Source organism: Malania oleifera, chromosome 1 (genome assembly GCF_029873635.1).
Source record: "Malania oleifera isolate guangnan ecotype guangnan chromosome 1, ASM2987363v1, whole genome shotgun sequence".
NCBI classification, from domain to species: Eukaryota; Viridiplantae; Streptophyta; class Magnoliopsida; order Santalales; family Ximeniaceae; genus Malania; species Malania oleifera.
Window position 1 is genome coordinate 84,248,710 of NC_080417.1, and position 13,851 is coordinate 84,262,560.

The 13,851-nt window shown below is 36.3% G+C and overlaps 1 protein-coding gene across 1 annotated transcript in view; it reads right to left on the bottom strand.

Annotated features, from left to right (window-relative positions):
* The window catches only part of LOC131159757 (uncharacterized), a 63,189-nt gene that overhangs the window by 20,052 nt on the left and 29,286 nt on the right, over nt 1-13,851 (bottom strand). The window contains exons 2-3 of the mRNA XM_058114915.1: nt 13,468-13,588; nt 13,234-13,334 (exon numbers count right to left, since the gene is read on the bottom strand). Coding sequence (XP_057970898.1) covers nt 13,234-13,334; nt 13,468-13,588 — 222 coding nt within the window. The remainder of the gene's footprint in view (nt 1-13,233; nt 13,335-13,467; nt 13,589-13,851) is intronic.

The following is a 13,851-nucleotide window of genomic DNA, read 5'->3' on the forward strand; positions in this document are numbered from 1 at the left end:
TTCAGGAAGTGAGAGTTTGTATGTAACTCAAGATTTCATATTAGACAAGCCAAGTGGCAAAGAAAAGAAGAGAAGAGAGAGAGAAGCTCCGCAAGATGACGAAGAAACTCGCAAAAGAAAAACGAAGTAGTTTCTTTAATTTGTCAAACAAGGTTAAAATTGTAAAAATACACATTCAGATATTTAAGCAGTTCAATTATCAAACAAGTATAAATGATTCAGCCTTCAAATTCAGATATTAATTTCTAAACCAAGTCACCGATTCAAGGATAAGATACTCTTGATAGTTGTTTGCCCAATTGAATATCTTGTTTGGATGCTCCAAAAATGTAGGAAAGGATTGGTAATTTCATTCTGAATCTTATCCCTTTCATTATAAATGAAGAGGGAAAATAAGATGTGAAATAATATAATATTTGTTTATATTGTTGTAATTTGGCTTGATTATTGAGAAAATTAAAAGAAAAATGGAGTAGTTATTTTAATTTGTCAACAAGGTTAAAATGCAAAAATTACACATTTAGATGTTTAAACAGTTCAATTATCAAACAAGCATAAATGATTCACCCTTCAAATTCAGATATTGATTTCTAAACCAATTCAGAAGTTGATTCAAGTTCAGAACTTAAAACTTAAGTTTCATAAAAGAAGGGCCATTGTTGAAGATGTACATGTAGGTGAAGAAGACTGCCTAGTACTTTGACTAATACTTCTCTTGCAAAGGTTAAGAAAATGATGATAGATGGAGAACCAACACTTATTCGGCTCAGGAAATTTGTGTGAAGCAGCTTTGCATACGGTTATTGAACTGAATGATTGTACAAATGTAACATCTGAAGAAGCTTTGAAGAAGTTGAATGTGAAGGCTTAACCGCATCTTAATTCATACGCTACAGCTTGTGCAAACAAGACCAACTGTAAGGTATGTGATAATTTCCTACTTACCTTCAAGAATTTGGTTCATTCAAGATGGTCATTCTATTGTGGAGACGGTACAATTTAACATTCTTTCTCCAAACATTCACATTCTTCTTTATTGTCCATTGTAATTTGATAGAAGGGTTACGCGTGATGCCTATGAATCATACAACTTCTCCATCAACAAGAAGAACAATTGATGCTACCACAAGATTTTCCACTTACCAAGATGAATTGCACCATCGGCTCTTTACTTATGCAGTGAGATGATTCCTCTAATGGTGATAGTTTCCTTGGTTCTTTCTCCAACTTGATGGAGCTAGGCTCTTTTCAGTAATGTAGGAGGGGAACCGAGACAATGGATGGACCAATTTGACCCTATTTGGAGGCTGATTCTGAAGAATAGCATCAGAGGCTTGCTGGGACCTAAACCTAAATGTGTTACGTTTAATAGGCTTATGGTTATGCTGACAATATTTTTTGATAAAAAAATAATATATATTGAGTGAGATAAAGAGAGTATAGGCAAGGTTACAAAATCTTCAAAAAAAAATTAAAAAATTAAAATTGACCAAGGAAACCCCTCTTTTTTTTTTACAGCAAATGAAATATATTAAGACAATAAAGAAAGTTAAAACCTAGGGTAGGACAAGAAAAAACCAAAATAGAAATTCAAAAAAAATAGAAAAATAAAATACAAACAAATAAAAAAATAAAACAAAGACTAATTAAGAAAACCCTCTTTAAACCCGTCCCTTCATAACTGATAGAGCTTTGAAGTCTTGCTATTTCCCACTAAAATCTATTTGGACTTTTAGCTCCATCCAATCAAACTTTCCCTCGATGATCAGCCATCCACAATCCCAACTTTGGATGGCACTTTTATTTTAAGTATTGTTTGAATATGTATTATTATCATGTCAATCATATTATTATATTTCAACATGTAATTAATATATTGTTATATAAAACAAAATAATATTTGTAATATTTTATAATTAATTAAAAATTTTAATTATGTTAAATTATTTCATTGAAATTTTAAATTATACTAATAATTATATTATTAAATATAATTATTATTTCTAGTTAATTAATATTTTCTAATTTATATTTTTAACTAACATTTCAATTATTCATTAATTAAAAATTTAATTAATATTTATGCTAATTAAAGTTTTAATTACAATTTTAGTTCAAATTATTAATTAATTTTTTAGTAACTAACAATTTAATTACATTCATGTTAACTAACATTGTATTAAAGAAAATGATATATTATTCTTATTCTTATTCTTATTGTTGTTGTCAACAACTCAACAAACGTTCTTCTTCTTCATCTTCTCCTTCTTTGAACCCCTTAATTAGGCTCCAAATTAGATTTCTTCTTCCTCCTACTCTTCTTACTCTTCCTCTGCTGCCGCAAAAATCAATCAGAGATGATTGAGGGTGGGGTTGTTTCTGATTTTTGGTGTTGCTCTAAAGGGGGGCCAAAGGCGGCATTCCAAAGGGGGGTCTGAAAACTGCTTTCTTGAATGAGGGACTGTTATCTCTTCCTGCATAGAGGAACTGATCTCAAATCCTAGTCAGAGGACCTTGAGAGGCCTGTCGAAAGCCCTTGAATTTCGATGGTAGAATTCTAGCAAATTTCCAGTGCATTTAGCTGAAGGAGGAGATGGCAAAGGGAGTAGGAGGAAGAGAAGTAGAGGAAGAAGAAGGTGGGTTTCAAACGAGAAGGTCATCCATCTCCTTTTTTTTAAATGGCGCTTTACGGTGAACGCCCCTCCTCATGGTAATAGTAACCACTAAGAAGTGGTTACTGCTGCTACTCTTTTTTCCCTAAAACCACAACAGCAACAACCAAGCCTTAAGTCCCACAAGGTGGGATCAATTACATGAATCCTTTTTCGCTAATTTACACGATCATGGACAATTTCCTCCAACAAATTCAGGGCTATTAAATCTCAACTCACTATCTCATTCCAAGTTATTTTAGGTTTACCCCTACCCTTTCTACTGTCCCTCGCAATAACTAGCTCACTCCCCATCATTGGCACACTACTTGGTCTGCGTTATAGATTGCCCAAACCATTTGAGTTGTTCCTCCTCCTGTCTTCTACAAGAGCTAAGTCTAACATACCGCAAATATGTTCATTCCTTAATTCATCTTCTAATGTTGTACCACTAATCCACCTTAGCATTCTCATCTCGACAACTTTTACATTTTGGAAGTTATTTCTTAGTTGCCCAACATTATGATCCGTATAGCACAGCTGGTCTTACAGCCTATGGAACTTCCCTTTTAATTTTAAGGTTATTCTATGATCACACAACATGCTTGAAGCACCTCTCCGTTTTACCCAACCTACTTTAACTTTAATTTGTCCTTTAGCTTGCATAATAGATCCAAGATATCGAAATCTACTAGTGTTATTGATTTAATGACCATCAAGTTTAACCTTTTCTCCAATATTCCTTCTATTATTACTAAAATTACATTTCATATATTTTGTCTTATTTCTACTTATCCTAAAACCTCTAGATTCTAAAGCTTCTCTCCATAACTCTAACTAAAATTATATTTGATATATTCCTTCTTTTTTCCTAAAATAAATCCCAAATTACTTCTTTAGATGTATTCCCCCCCCCAAAAAAAAAAAGTTTCAAAAAGTACTTCTTTCAATAAGTTCTTGTCCGTGTGCAAACACTACTTTTTTGGACAAACACTTACTTTAAGTACTTTTTTAATGAGTAATTATTTTTTTAAGATGTTCCAAATAGGGCTTTTTACACTATTAACCCTTCTTAAAAAGAGTTTTAGTGCATTTTGGATCCTTTAGTTCGACTTACCGACATTGTTTAGTAATGAAATGAGTTCACATTTGTTTTAAACTATTATTGATAGAAAAATTATATATATTTTTTTTCACTTTTTCATTAATCACGTGTTCAATAAAAATTAGTAAAACAATATATATTATACACTCCAATAGTCTATTAGGCATATAAGACATAGAAAAAATACAATAAATTAATCAAGTTCTATTATTTTTGTTAAAGTAATACAAAACTAATAAATTTAGAGTCTTGCATAAACAAGTTATGTTGTATAACTATAACCTAAGCTTTTAAAATTAATATATAATCATAAAATCTATCATTAAATAAATAAAGTACCAAAAACTTAAGCATGGCAACAACTAGAGAGAAGAGAAGGTTGAAGTTGAAAATTTTTTTTTTTTTTTAAATATTAAACTATTTATCAAAATAAATACTTTTTAACAAAATAGTGTTCATATGAAAATTGTTAACTAATGCATCTCTTCAAAATATTAATAAAAATATATAATTTTTGTATTATTATAATCTTTTCCCCCCTTTTCATATAGCTCACCGACAATGACATATTAAAAGGGAAAAAAATATTAGTAAATAATTTTTTTAAAAAAAATTTCCATAACAATATGTAACGGCCACTACAGCCGTTACATGATGGTAACAGCCTGTAATGGCTGACATAATTATAATTGCCGCATGTGTTTTTTTTTTCATAGCAAAAAGAATATTCATTAATAGGAAGAGAATTTACACAAGGGAAAATGACACATCTCCCAAAAAAGGCCAGGAACAATCCAGAAAAAAAAAAAAAAAAAAAAACAACTAATAAATACCAAAAAATAAAAGATCAAAATGTTCCTCCAATCTCCAACTCATGGAAACTAATTCCTATGAAAAAACCCAAACTAGCACCACCGCAGTGAGGTCAAACACTGACTTTTATCCCAAGCACGAACCCAACTTAATTTCTTCCCAGTGAGTACCTTGCATTATGCTCCAACCATAACCCCCATACAACTAAAAGTATTCCACACTTCCATAGGACAACCTTATCCTTTCTCCTACCAAAGCTTATGAAAGAAATAGCTAACAATTCACCAACCAAAGAAGGTTTCTCCAGAAATATCAAAAAGCATAGTTTGAATCCTCCAAGAAAATTCACAGTGCAAAAGAAGATGAAAAGCTGTCTCAGAATTTTTGTAACAAAGCACACATACACCGAGAGAGAGAGAGAGAGAGAGAGAGAGAGAGAGAGGGAGAGCCTTCAAAGGTCTCCTAACTTGCAGCAAGTTATTAGTATGAATTTTTCTGAGATCAACCCACTAAGTGAAAGCCTTAATTTTTGGAGGAATCTCAGCCTTCCAGATGAAATGATAGTGTGGGAAAGAAGAACTGGAGTCAAGAATTCAAATAAAGATTTACAAGAAAACACTCCCAATTGATCCAAAGACCAAGACTGAACATCCCTCTCCGAAGAAAGATTACTCCCATTCAATAGAGATAACAAAGAATACAGCTCCATCAACTCCTTATCACTAAGAGGTCTCCTAAATGGAGATTCTAGGAAACCAATGGGCTACTCAAATTCCCAACAAAGAAAGATATAGCTCTATTTTGCTCGGAGTCAGTCAAAAAAGATGAGGAAATGAAGTGGATAAGGATGAATTATCCAGCCAAGGATCTTTCCAAAAACGGATCTAAGATCCCCTCCCCACCTCAAGTTTAGTGTGAGGGATGAAAGAAGGATAAATCTAAGAAATGGGCATCCACAAACTACCCAAAGAAGATCTTACACTAACATTGGTATCCCTCCCATTCTCAACCAACCTGAACTTGCTTCTTATTACTCTATGCCAAAGAGACAATTCTTCTAGAAAGAAGCACTATATCCTTTTAGCTAAAAAAACCATGTGCTTAGACCAACTTCCCTAGACCCAACCCTCCCTCATTTTTTGACTTACAAACCTCACCCCAGCTAACTAAGTGTTTGTTGTCATTCCCCCATACCAGACCACAAAGTCTCTCATGATTCTCTCAAGCTTGCTAGCAATCCCCACTGGAATCCTAAACAAGACAGGAAATATAACAGAACGCTAGAAAGGCAGACCTGGATCAAGGTTATTCTACCCCCTAAAGAGAAAAGAGCCCCCTTCCAACCATCTGACCTCTAAGTCACCCTTACCATTATCAGATTCCAAAAATCTGCTGCTCTAGGATTACCCCCCAAAGGGACCCCCTAAGTAGGTCACAGGCCAATCCAGAATGCCACACGGCCCACACCCTATTTCAGTGGCCCTTTCCCTCACTCGCTCTATGGGCACACTAAAAGCTGCTAATCCACTCTTCCCCATATTAATTTTAATGCCCGACACCCTCACAAAAATTTGAAGAATACCCAAAATTCTCTTAAAGGAAGGGCTTGCGATTGTTACGAAAATGGTATTGCCGGCAAACTGAAGATGAGAAACCACCACTCTCTCCCCTAGTTCTAGACCTTTTTAACCAACCTCCACAGCCCCATCCACCATCCTTCTTATCAATTGCAAGGGCGAATAAAAGGTAGGATAAAGTGTCACCTTGTCTAATGCCCCTAGAAGCTCTAAACCAAGATTTCGGCTCACCATTAACAATCACCAAGAACCACCCATTAGACAAGCAGAACCTAATCCACCGACTCCACTGCTCACCAAAAACTTTTCTCTTGAGGACTCTATCCAAGAAGCTCCAACTCACTCTATCATAGGCTTTCTCAAAATCTAATTCAAAGGCAAAACCCCTCTTCTTATTTCTACAAACATGCTCCACCACCTCATTGGAGAAAAGTATAGAGTCCATTATTTGCCTCCCCCCCATGAACGCACTTTGAGCATTAGAAATGGTATCAACAAGCACCTCACTCATCACATTAGCTAAGACTTTAGTGATAATTTTATATACACTATAAACAAGGCTAATAGGTTTAAAATCCTCAACCTTAATAGATTTAGACTTTTTAGGCACCAGGGCAATAAAAGTGGAATTGATGTTTTGCTCAAAATCCCATTCCCAAAGAATTCAATAAAAACTTTCAACAACTCACCCCTAACAACCTCCCAACAATCTTGGAAAAAAGCTAGTTAAACCCTTCTGAGCCTAGGGCCTTATCCTTATCCATACCAGAAAACCAACCCCTTCACTTCCTCCTCTTCGAAGGGTCTATTTAACCAACTCTTCTAATAAACAGAAATAGGATTCCAATCAAACTCCTCTAACATTGGTCTGCAATATTCTTGCTCCAAATATACGTTTTAAAAGAAGTTGGTAATGGCGGATGCAATTTAACCTTGATCACTAGTGACTACCCCTCCCCCCACATTTAACTCCCTCATCAAGTTTTTATTTTATCTTGCCATTGGCTAACTTATGAAAGAAAAAAGAATTACAATCACCTTCTTTAATCCATTTGAATTTAGCCTTCTGCCTCCAACTCCTCAATTCCTAAGAAATCACCTCTTCCAACTCATTCTTCAAAGAAACTCTTCTAGTCTCCTCACTAATTGAGAAAATAGATTCCTCCTCCTTCCTATCAAGAAATCTAACTCTCCCAAGAGTCTAGATTTTCTAATCCTAACATCCTCAAAGACCTCCTTATTACAAAGTTTTAGCTTCTCCTTCAAATGTTTCAATTTTTACATGAATCTAAAACCTTCCAACCCCTTTCCATAACCTCCCCCCAAGACTCCTTTACCAAAGGCTTGAAAGTCATGTGGTCAAAACACATGTTCTCAAACCTAAAGGGAGTGGGGCCCCATGCCACCCTGCTAGATTCCAACAAGATAGAAAAATTATCAGATGTGGTCCCAAGGAGAGTACATTGGGTGAGATTCTAAAACTCATCCTCCAGTTCCCTGCAAAATAGGAATCTACTATCAACTGCTCTAGCGCCCCCCCCCCCCTCTTAAAGACCAAGTAAAAGAAGCGTTATCTAAGGGGAAGTCTCTCAAACCACAGTCCCTAATTAACGAGCCAAAATTCTGCAAATTTGCAAAATCCCTAAACCCCCCCCCCCCCCCCTTTTTTTTTTCTTCTCTATTGGAAATCTTACCACACTCAAGTCCCCTCCCATTATCCACCTAGGAGCACAAAGTCCATAAACAGAGTAAATTTCATCCCAAAAAAACACTCTTTAGGAGTTGGTCTAGAAGGCTTATACATTGATAAAACCCACCACTGGACCCTCCTCCTCACTTTAAACAATGCCCAAAGGGAGAAAAATAAATAAATAAATAAAAGGCTCATCTAATGCGTCGACTCTGGATACATTATGAGAATCCCACATGACAAGCTACCACAAGAGGGACAATGTGAGGGTAAATATTCCCAATCCCTACAACGACCACCCCCCCCCCCCCTTTTTCTCTCTGAGTCTATGGTTTCCAATTTGGTTTCCTGGATAAGGCCAATGTCCGAGGATTACTTCCCACTATTTAGCAATGTGTAATAGGATCGTGATTGTGTAACAATACAAGCCGTTATTTAAAACTAAAAGGATTTAACCTCTAAGGGAGCATTCGTAACCTTTTTCCTATCAAAGAGATGCTTTTGGATACCACATCTCCAAGCCCCAAACCCCCTTAGACCTACGTCTCCTAAGTCCTAACCACATCCCAACTAACTAGATGATCCCTCTTGTTCTCACCATAGTCAAACCACAAGAAATCTCTCATCATCCTATCCAGAACACTCATCACATTCATATGAACTCTAAAAAGGGGTTAAAAATAAATCTATGTGTTAGCAAGGGAGGCATTAATGAGTGAGAACTTCTAGTGGTAAGTAAACCTACTTCTACACTTCCAACCTATTTACCATTTTCAAACACTGAATCCTAAGAAGCAATAGACATAGGGTTGCCCCTAAAGGGAGAACTAAGTACGGGTCTTAAAGAAGCACAACCACAATAACATTAAAGCCCTTTAAATCACTAAGATCTATGGCATTCATTTGATATGAATGGAGTTATGCCTTAAGTATTTCATTCAAACATCAGAGCATTTGGTGGCACTTCTTAATCTTCTTAAAATACATCAAATTGAACCGGACATGAAAACATGTCTAGTTTGATAAGTGCGAAATTCACTTAAAACATTTTTTTTTTTAAATTCAAATTGAACCAAACATGAAAACATGTCTAGTTTAGTCCATGGGAAATTCATAGGTATGTTGAAAATGTTGATCATCAACCTCAAAATCCTCTAAAAAATTCTCAACAAAATTATGACCTTCCATAATATCTCAGCATTATAGGAAAAAAAAAATTTTGTGAATTGCAATTTGAAGATGGGGCACCCCAATTTCCACCCTCCCACCGATAAGCCTCCAATCATCCCTAAACATTGAGCATGTGAAATCGTTGTACTTAACCCATCAACCACCAAAGATAACAAAAAAGGAGACAAAGGGATCCCTTTGCCTTGGCCCCTAGAGAAGCCTAAACAACTCCCTACGATGTCTATTAACAATCACTAACATATTCGTAGAAGTAGAACAACTTTTATCCACTAGCCCAACATCACTCTTACCCATCACTTCTTCTGAAAAGCACAAATTCAACATGTCATAAGCCTTTTCAAAATCCACTTTGAAAACCAATCCCCACTACCCCTTCTTCTCATAGCCCCAATCACCTCATTAGCCACCAACATAATATCCCCTAAAACCTAAGTCTCTTAGACAAGCCTTAGATAAAACCTTGTAAAAACTGGTCACCAAACAAGTAGTTCTGAAATCCCTCACCCTTCTAGGCTGATTCTTATTACGAATAAATTCTATAAGGTTGAATTCACACTCCTTCCTACCACCTCATTACTATGAAACTCCCCAAAAAAAAACTTCAAAATATTTTCCAATCCAATTTCTTAATAATTTTTTTCCTCCTCCTCCAATTGACCACCGTATGAAATAAAACATATTTATAATCCCTCTCCTTCACCCATTTTATTATTATCCTTGAATTTTTATTCCAACTCATTTCCTCTCTGAGTGAAAGCACATTCAGCTCATTACACTGATGATTCCTTCTAGCCCTATCCTCCTCATTCAACAACATGCACTCCTCCAATCTATCAATCCCTCCAATCTTAGAAATTTTTTTTTGTTCTTTGATATTCCCAAACACTTCATTGTTCTGTTGTTTCGATTTAGTTTTCACGAACTTCAATTATTTCATCACCTTAAAGCCCTCCCTCCCCTAAACATGACACTCTCTCCATCAAGCCTCGACATTATCCCTAAAGAAAGATGTGCCAACCACATATTCTTGAATGCAGAAGGTGCAAGACACATCAAACAAGATTAGAATATAAGATTATTAGAGATGATCAAAATAGGCCAAATCAAAACTTCTCGCACAAAATTCAAGAAAAAAATGTTTGCAAACAAATCTATCAATTCGAGAAGAGGTCATCTATCACCTAAAGCCACCCGAGTAAAATTATCATTGATCAAGAAAAGCATTCCTAAGGCCATAGTCCTCCAAATGGAAAAAAAAAAAAAAAAAAACTTCCTCATGCCACTCATCACCCTTGACCCTCTAGCTTATCCTTAGTGATCCTAATAACATTGAAATCACCTCCTGCCACCCAACAGGGACTTAAAAAAAATAAAAAGGCCAGCTAGTTCATTGAATAAAGCATTTCATAGATAATACTAAGTGAGGCCATTGACTGACATATACCACCACTCTCCACAACCCCTAACCTCTAACAAGACTGACATAGAACAGAACCTAAATGATAATCTCTAATCATATCAATTCTGTCCTATGCTACAAGCTGACCCATGAATGCCCTAGCAGAAAGGGTAGACATCCTCGAGAACCCCAAATGCTCCTAAAATACAAGGCATCTAACTCTCTTACTTTAGCCTCCTGCCAATGTAAGACATCCGGACTAATCAACCAACTCCTTAACCATTGTCCTCTTATTGAAGAAAGAAGCCTTTTTTATCCCACTATTGTTACCCAAACACCCACTCCCTTTGTTAGAGACTTAGAGTTAACTGAAGAAGCAAGCCTAACCAATATCCACCCAATTAATTCGCCTTTTAGCTCGCCCCACCATCCTCCAATTTTCGCATCACCCTTGCTCCATTCGAATCAAAAACTTAACGTAGATCATCAGGATGTTCTTGTGCATCCAGGTTATCCTTCTCATCTCCTACAATGTCAATGACTCCCCCCCCCCCAAAAAAAACACAAACAGCTTCTAACACCCTATGGCTTTTAGGTGACTCAAAGTTTGTAAGATATGAAAGAAATAGGAAAAATACTACTGGAATTTACAACATTTACCTGCTGTTTCTATGGCTGATAGTTTCCCAAGTCCCAGTTCGAGTTTGGTAAGGGATAGGAGTTGTAGAACTTTCCTTAAAGAGTTCAGGACAGAAGAGTCAGACAGTCGCCGGATAACTGATTCCTTCTAAGATATGGGTATCAACTGCGCCCATATATCATTGTTCGTGACTAACCAGATTCTTGATAGGTATCAACCCATTGTGCCAACATCCTCAGACTCATCAGAACTGCCACAGTTCAAGTGATTAAATTCTTCCCGATCTTCTCCTCCCATCTTCCACAAATGTCAAATTAGAATCTCAGCATCCTCATAGAAGGATGTTGAATCATCCTCTTTAGAATCTGAAGGTAGCTTCTCAAAGTGATACAAAACCATCACCTCCTTCCCATTATCCTTATTATTCAAACCCCAATCAGGTAGCTTCATTTTTTCACTTGGTCGTATGCATCTGATAACCTTTGCAGAGTCAATTTCAAAATACACAAACCTGATGTGCCCTTGCCTCGTTGCCTTTGATGTGGTGAATTTCCTGGTTCCCCCAGGCCTATTGCCTCACCAGACACTCTTGTTTCTGCTCCTGGTTTTGCCATCACTGCGTGATCCTGAACATCCATGCTGCTCTGTGCTAGCCACTCAGCCCCCCTGGCCATTAGAGCACAAGAGAAGCAGTCTCTCAAAGAAGAAGGCTCATTCACAGTGATTTTTGGCCCACCACTTGAGCTGCCTACTGGGTTTTTAAAATGACCCTCATTCTGGACTCATTCAGCCATCCCATTTATTAGAACTTGGCCATAAAAAACCAACTTATCACTGGGCCTAAAATTCAAGTCCTCCCTCCCTTAATGGACCAAAACGGATGGATTGTACTCATCTTTAGATTTCCTCTCCTATTTTCTGGCTTGCCCATTTGAAATGTTTCTCTGAGAGAAATGCGGAGCCTCTGTTCGAATCCCCTTACTTCTCCCTTGACCAAAGATACCCAATTTGAATTCTTTCCTTCCTTGGCTTCCCTGGCCGGAATTCAACCATCGCCAACACAGAGGATTGACTGAGAAGATAATCTGTTGGTGACTAGTAAAGAGGGATTTGATTGCCTTCCAAATTCTGGAGGATATTGCACTGGTTAGAGTGAAAAGAAAAAGAGAAGAATTCCAGATTCATATAGTTGACACCACACAATAGGACTTAAGGTTTTGCAATGCTTTTATTGTTGCTGTCGCTGCTTCTGCTTCCATTGGGCTGCACTTCTTGTTTTACTCATAAAAAATAGGGTTAAGAGAAGCAAGTACAAGAATGAAGTATGGACAAGTTCTCAAACATATGATTGCAGAATGGCTGGTCGAATTGAGAAGGGTTACTATCAAACTTTTAGAAAGGAAATTTAAATTAAAAACCATGAGGTTACACGACATTGGGAAGGCATTTATAGAACGCCCAAATAGAATTAATAAAAGACCATGAAACTAACAATAGCAAGAAAATGATTATAGAAATTAGCTAGCAATTCTGGATAATGATATTGCTCAGATCGAAATGATATATAAACATTTTCAATAACTTCACTAAAATAAGGATTGATATTTAAAAAATAAATAAATAAAATGTCCCTACATTCTGACCAAGACAAGATCTTGATGATTGCGCTTAGCATGTTATAGAAATATAGGTAACATTAGCATCCAACTGCGGCTTTCAGGTAAACAGAAGCCAATTGAATTGAAAGAAGCCTTCAAGGGAAAAAAAAAAAGCAATATTTTCTTTAAAATTTTGCCATTTTGAATAAAGATTCAGTCAAAAATGTTACCATAGGGAATTGAGTGAAAGAATATTTTAAAAATGCTGCATTTTAGGGGAAAAATGGTTTTCATAGAAACATCCAGTAAATTGAAAAACAGACATCACTTTCTTTAGAATTTGAATAAAACATCCTGACACGCAGACTAATCAAACCAAATTTTGGTAATTCAAAATATTCAGATAAATCTCATATGAAACTTCAACCAGGAAATCCTGAATAGAGATTATGAACTCTGTTTAGAACATGTGCAAGCACACAAGTTTGCATGCATATGGATGGATAAATGCAAGAATATGCGTATATCTAGTGATGTGTTTGTGTGTGCATAAGAATAGTGTGCCATACCCAGGCATTGATTGAAAATTGAATAGTTTGTCGATCCCAGCGCACAGTAGTAGGGTTAGGACCTGAAGCTGCTGATGTCCCAGACGTTCTAGTTGTGGACCCTACATCATAAGTCCCAATTCTGTCAGTTAACAGAAAATGTAGCTTCTAAAAAGCAAATGAAGTCATCCCACATCTTCGCAAGGAAAACTTATTCATCTTGCAATATCATAGTGAAAACCAGAATTTTTCAACCTGAATTACGAAATCGTGCTTGGTCATTTTGGGGTTGGGGTGGCGTTGGGGACGTCGCCGATGGCCTGGATTGCTGCGAAGAACCATTTGAAGACATTGACTCAACCAGAAGATCAGGATCCTACAAACAAATCACATTCAAGCAACAACAAAGTCTGATTCATCAACAAGCAACATAAAATCTGGGACAGACTAAAAGAACAAAACAAAACTAAACCAATAAAAAAAAAACAAACAAACAAAAATAAAATAAAATAAAATTCAGAGCTACATGCATTCTCACAACTACCAAAAACTGAAATCTCATGCACATTCAGTAGCCTCCTGAGCTCATTTGCCCTCGTATGGTTCTATGACAGCACCACAAACCCAAAAGTGTGATAG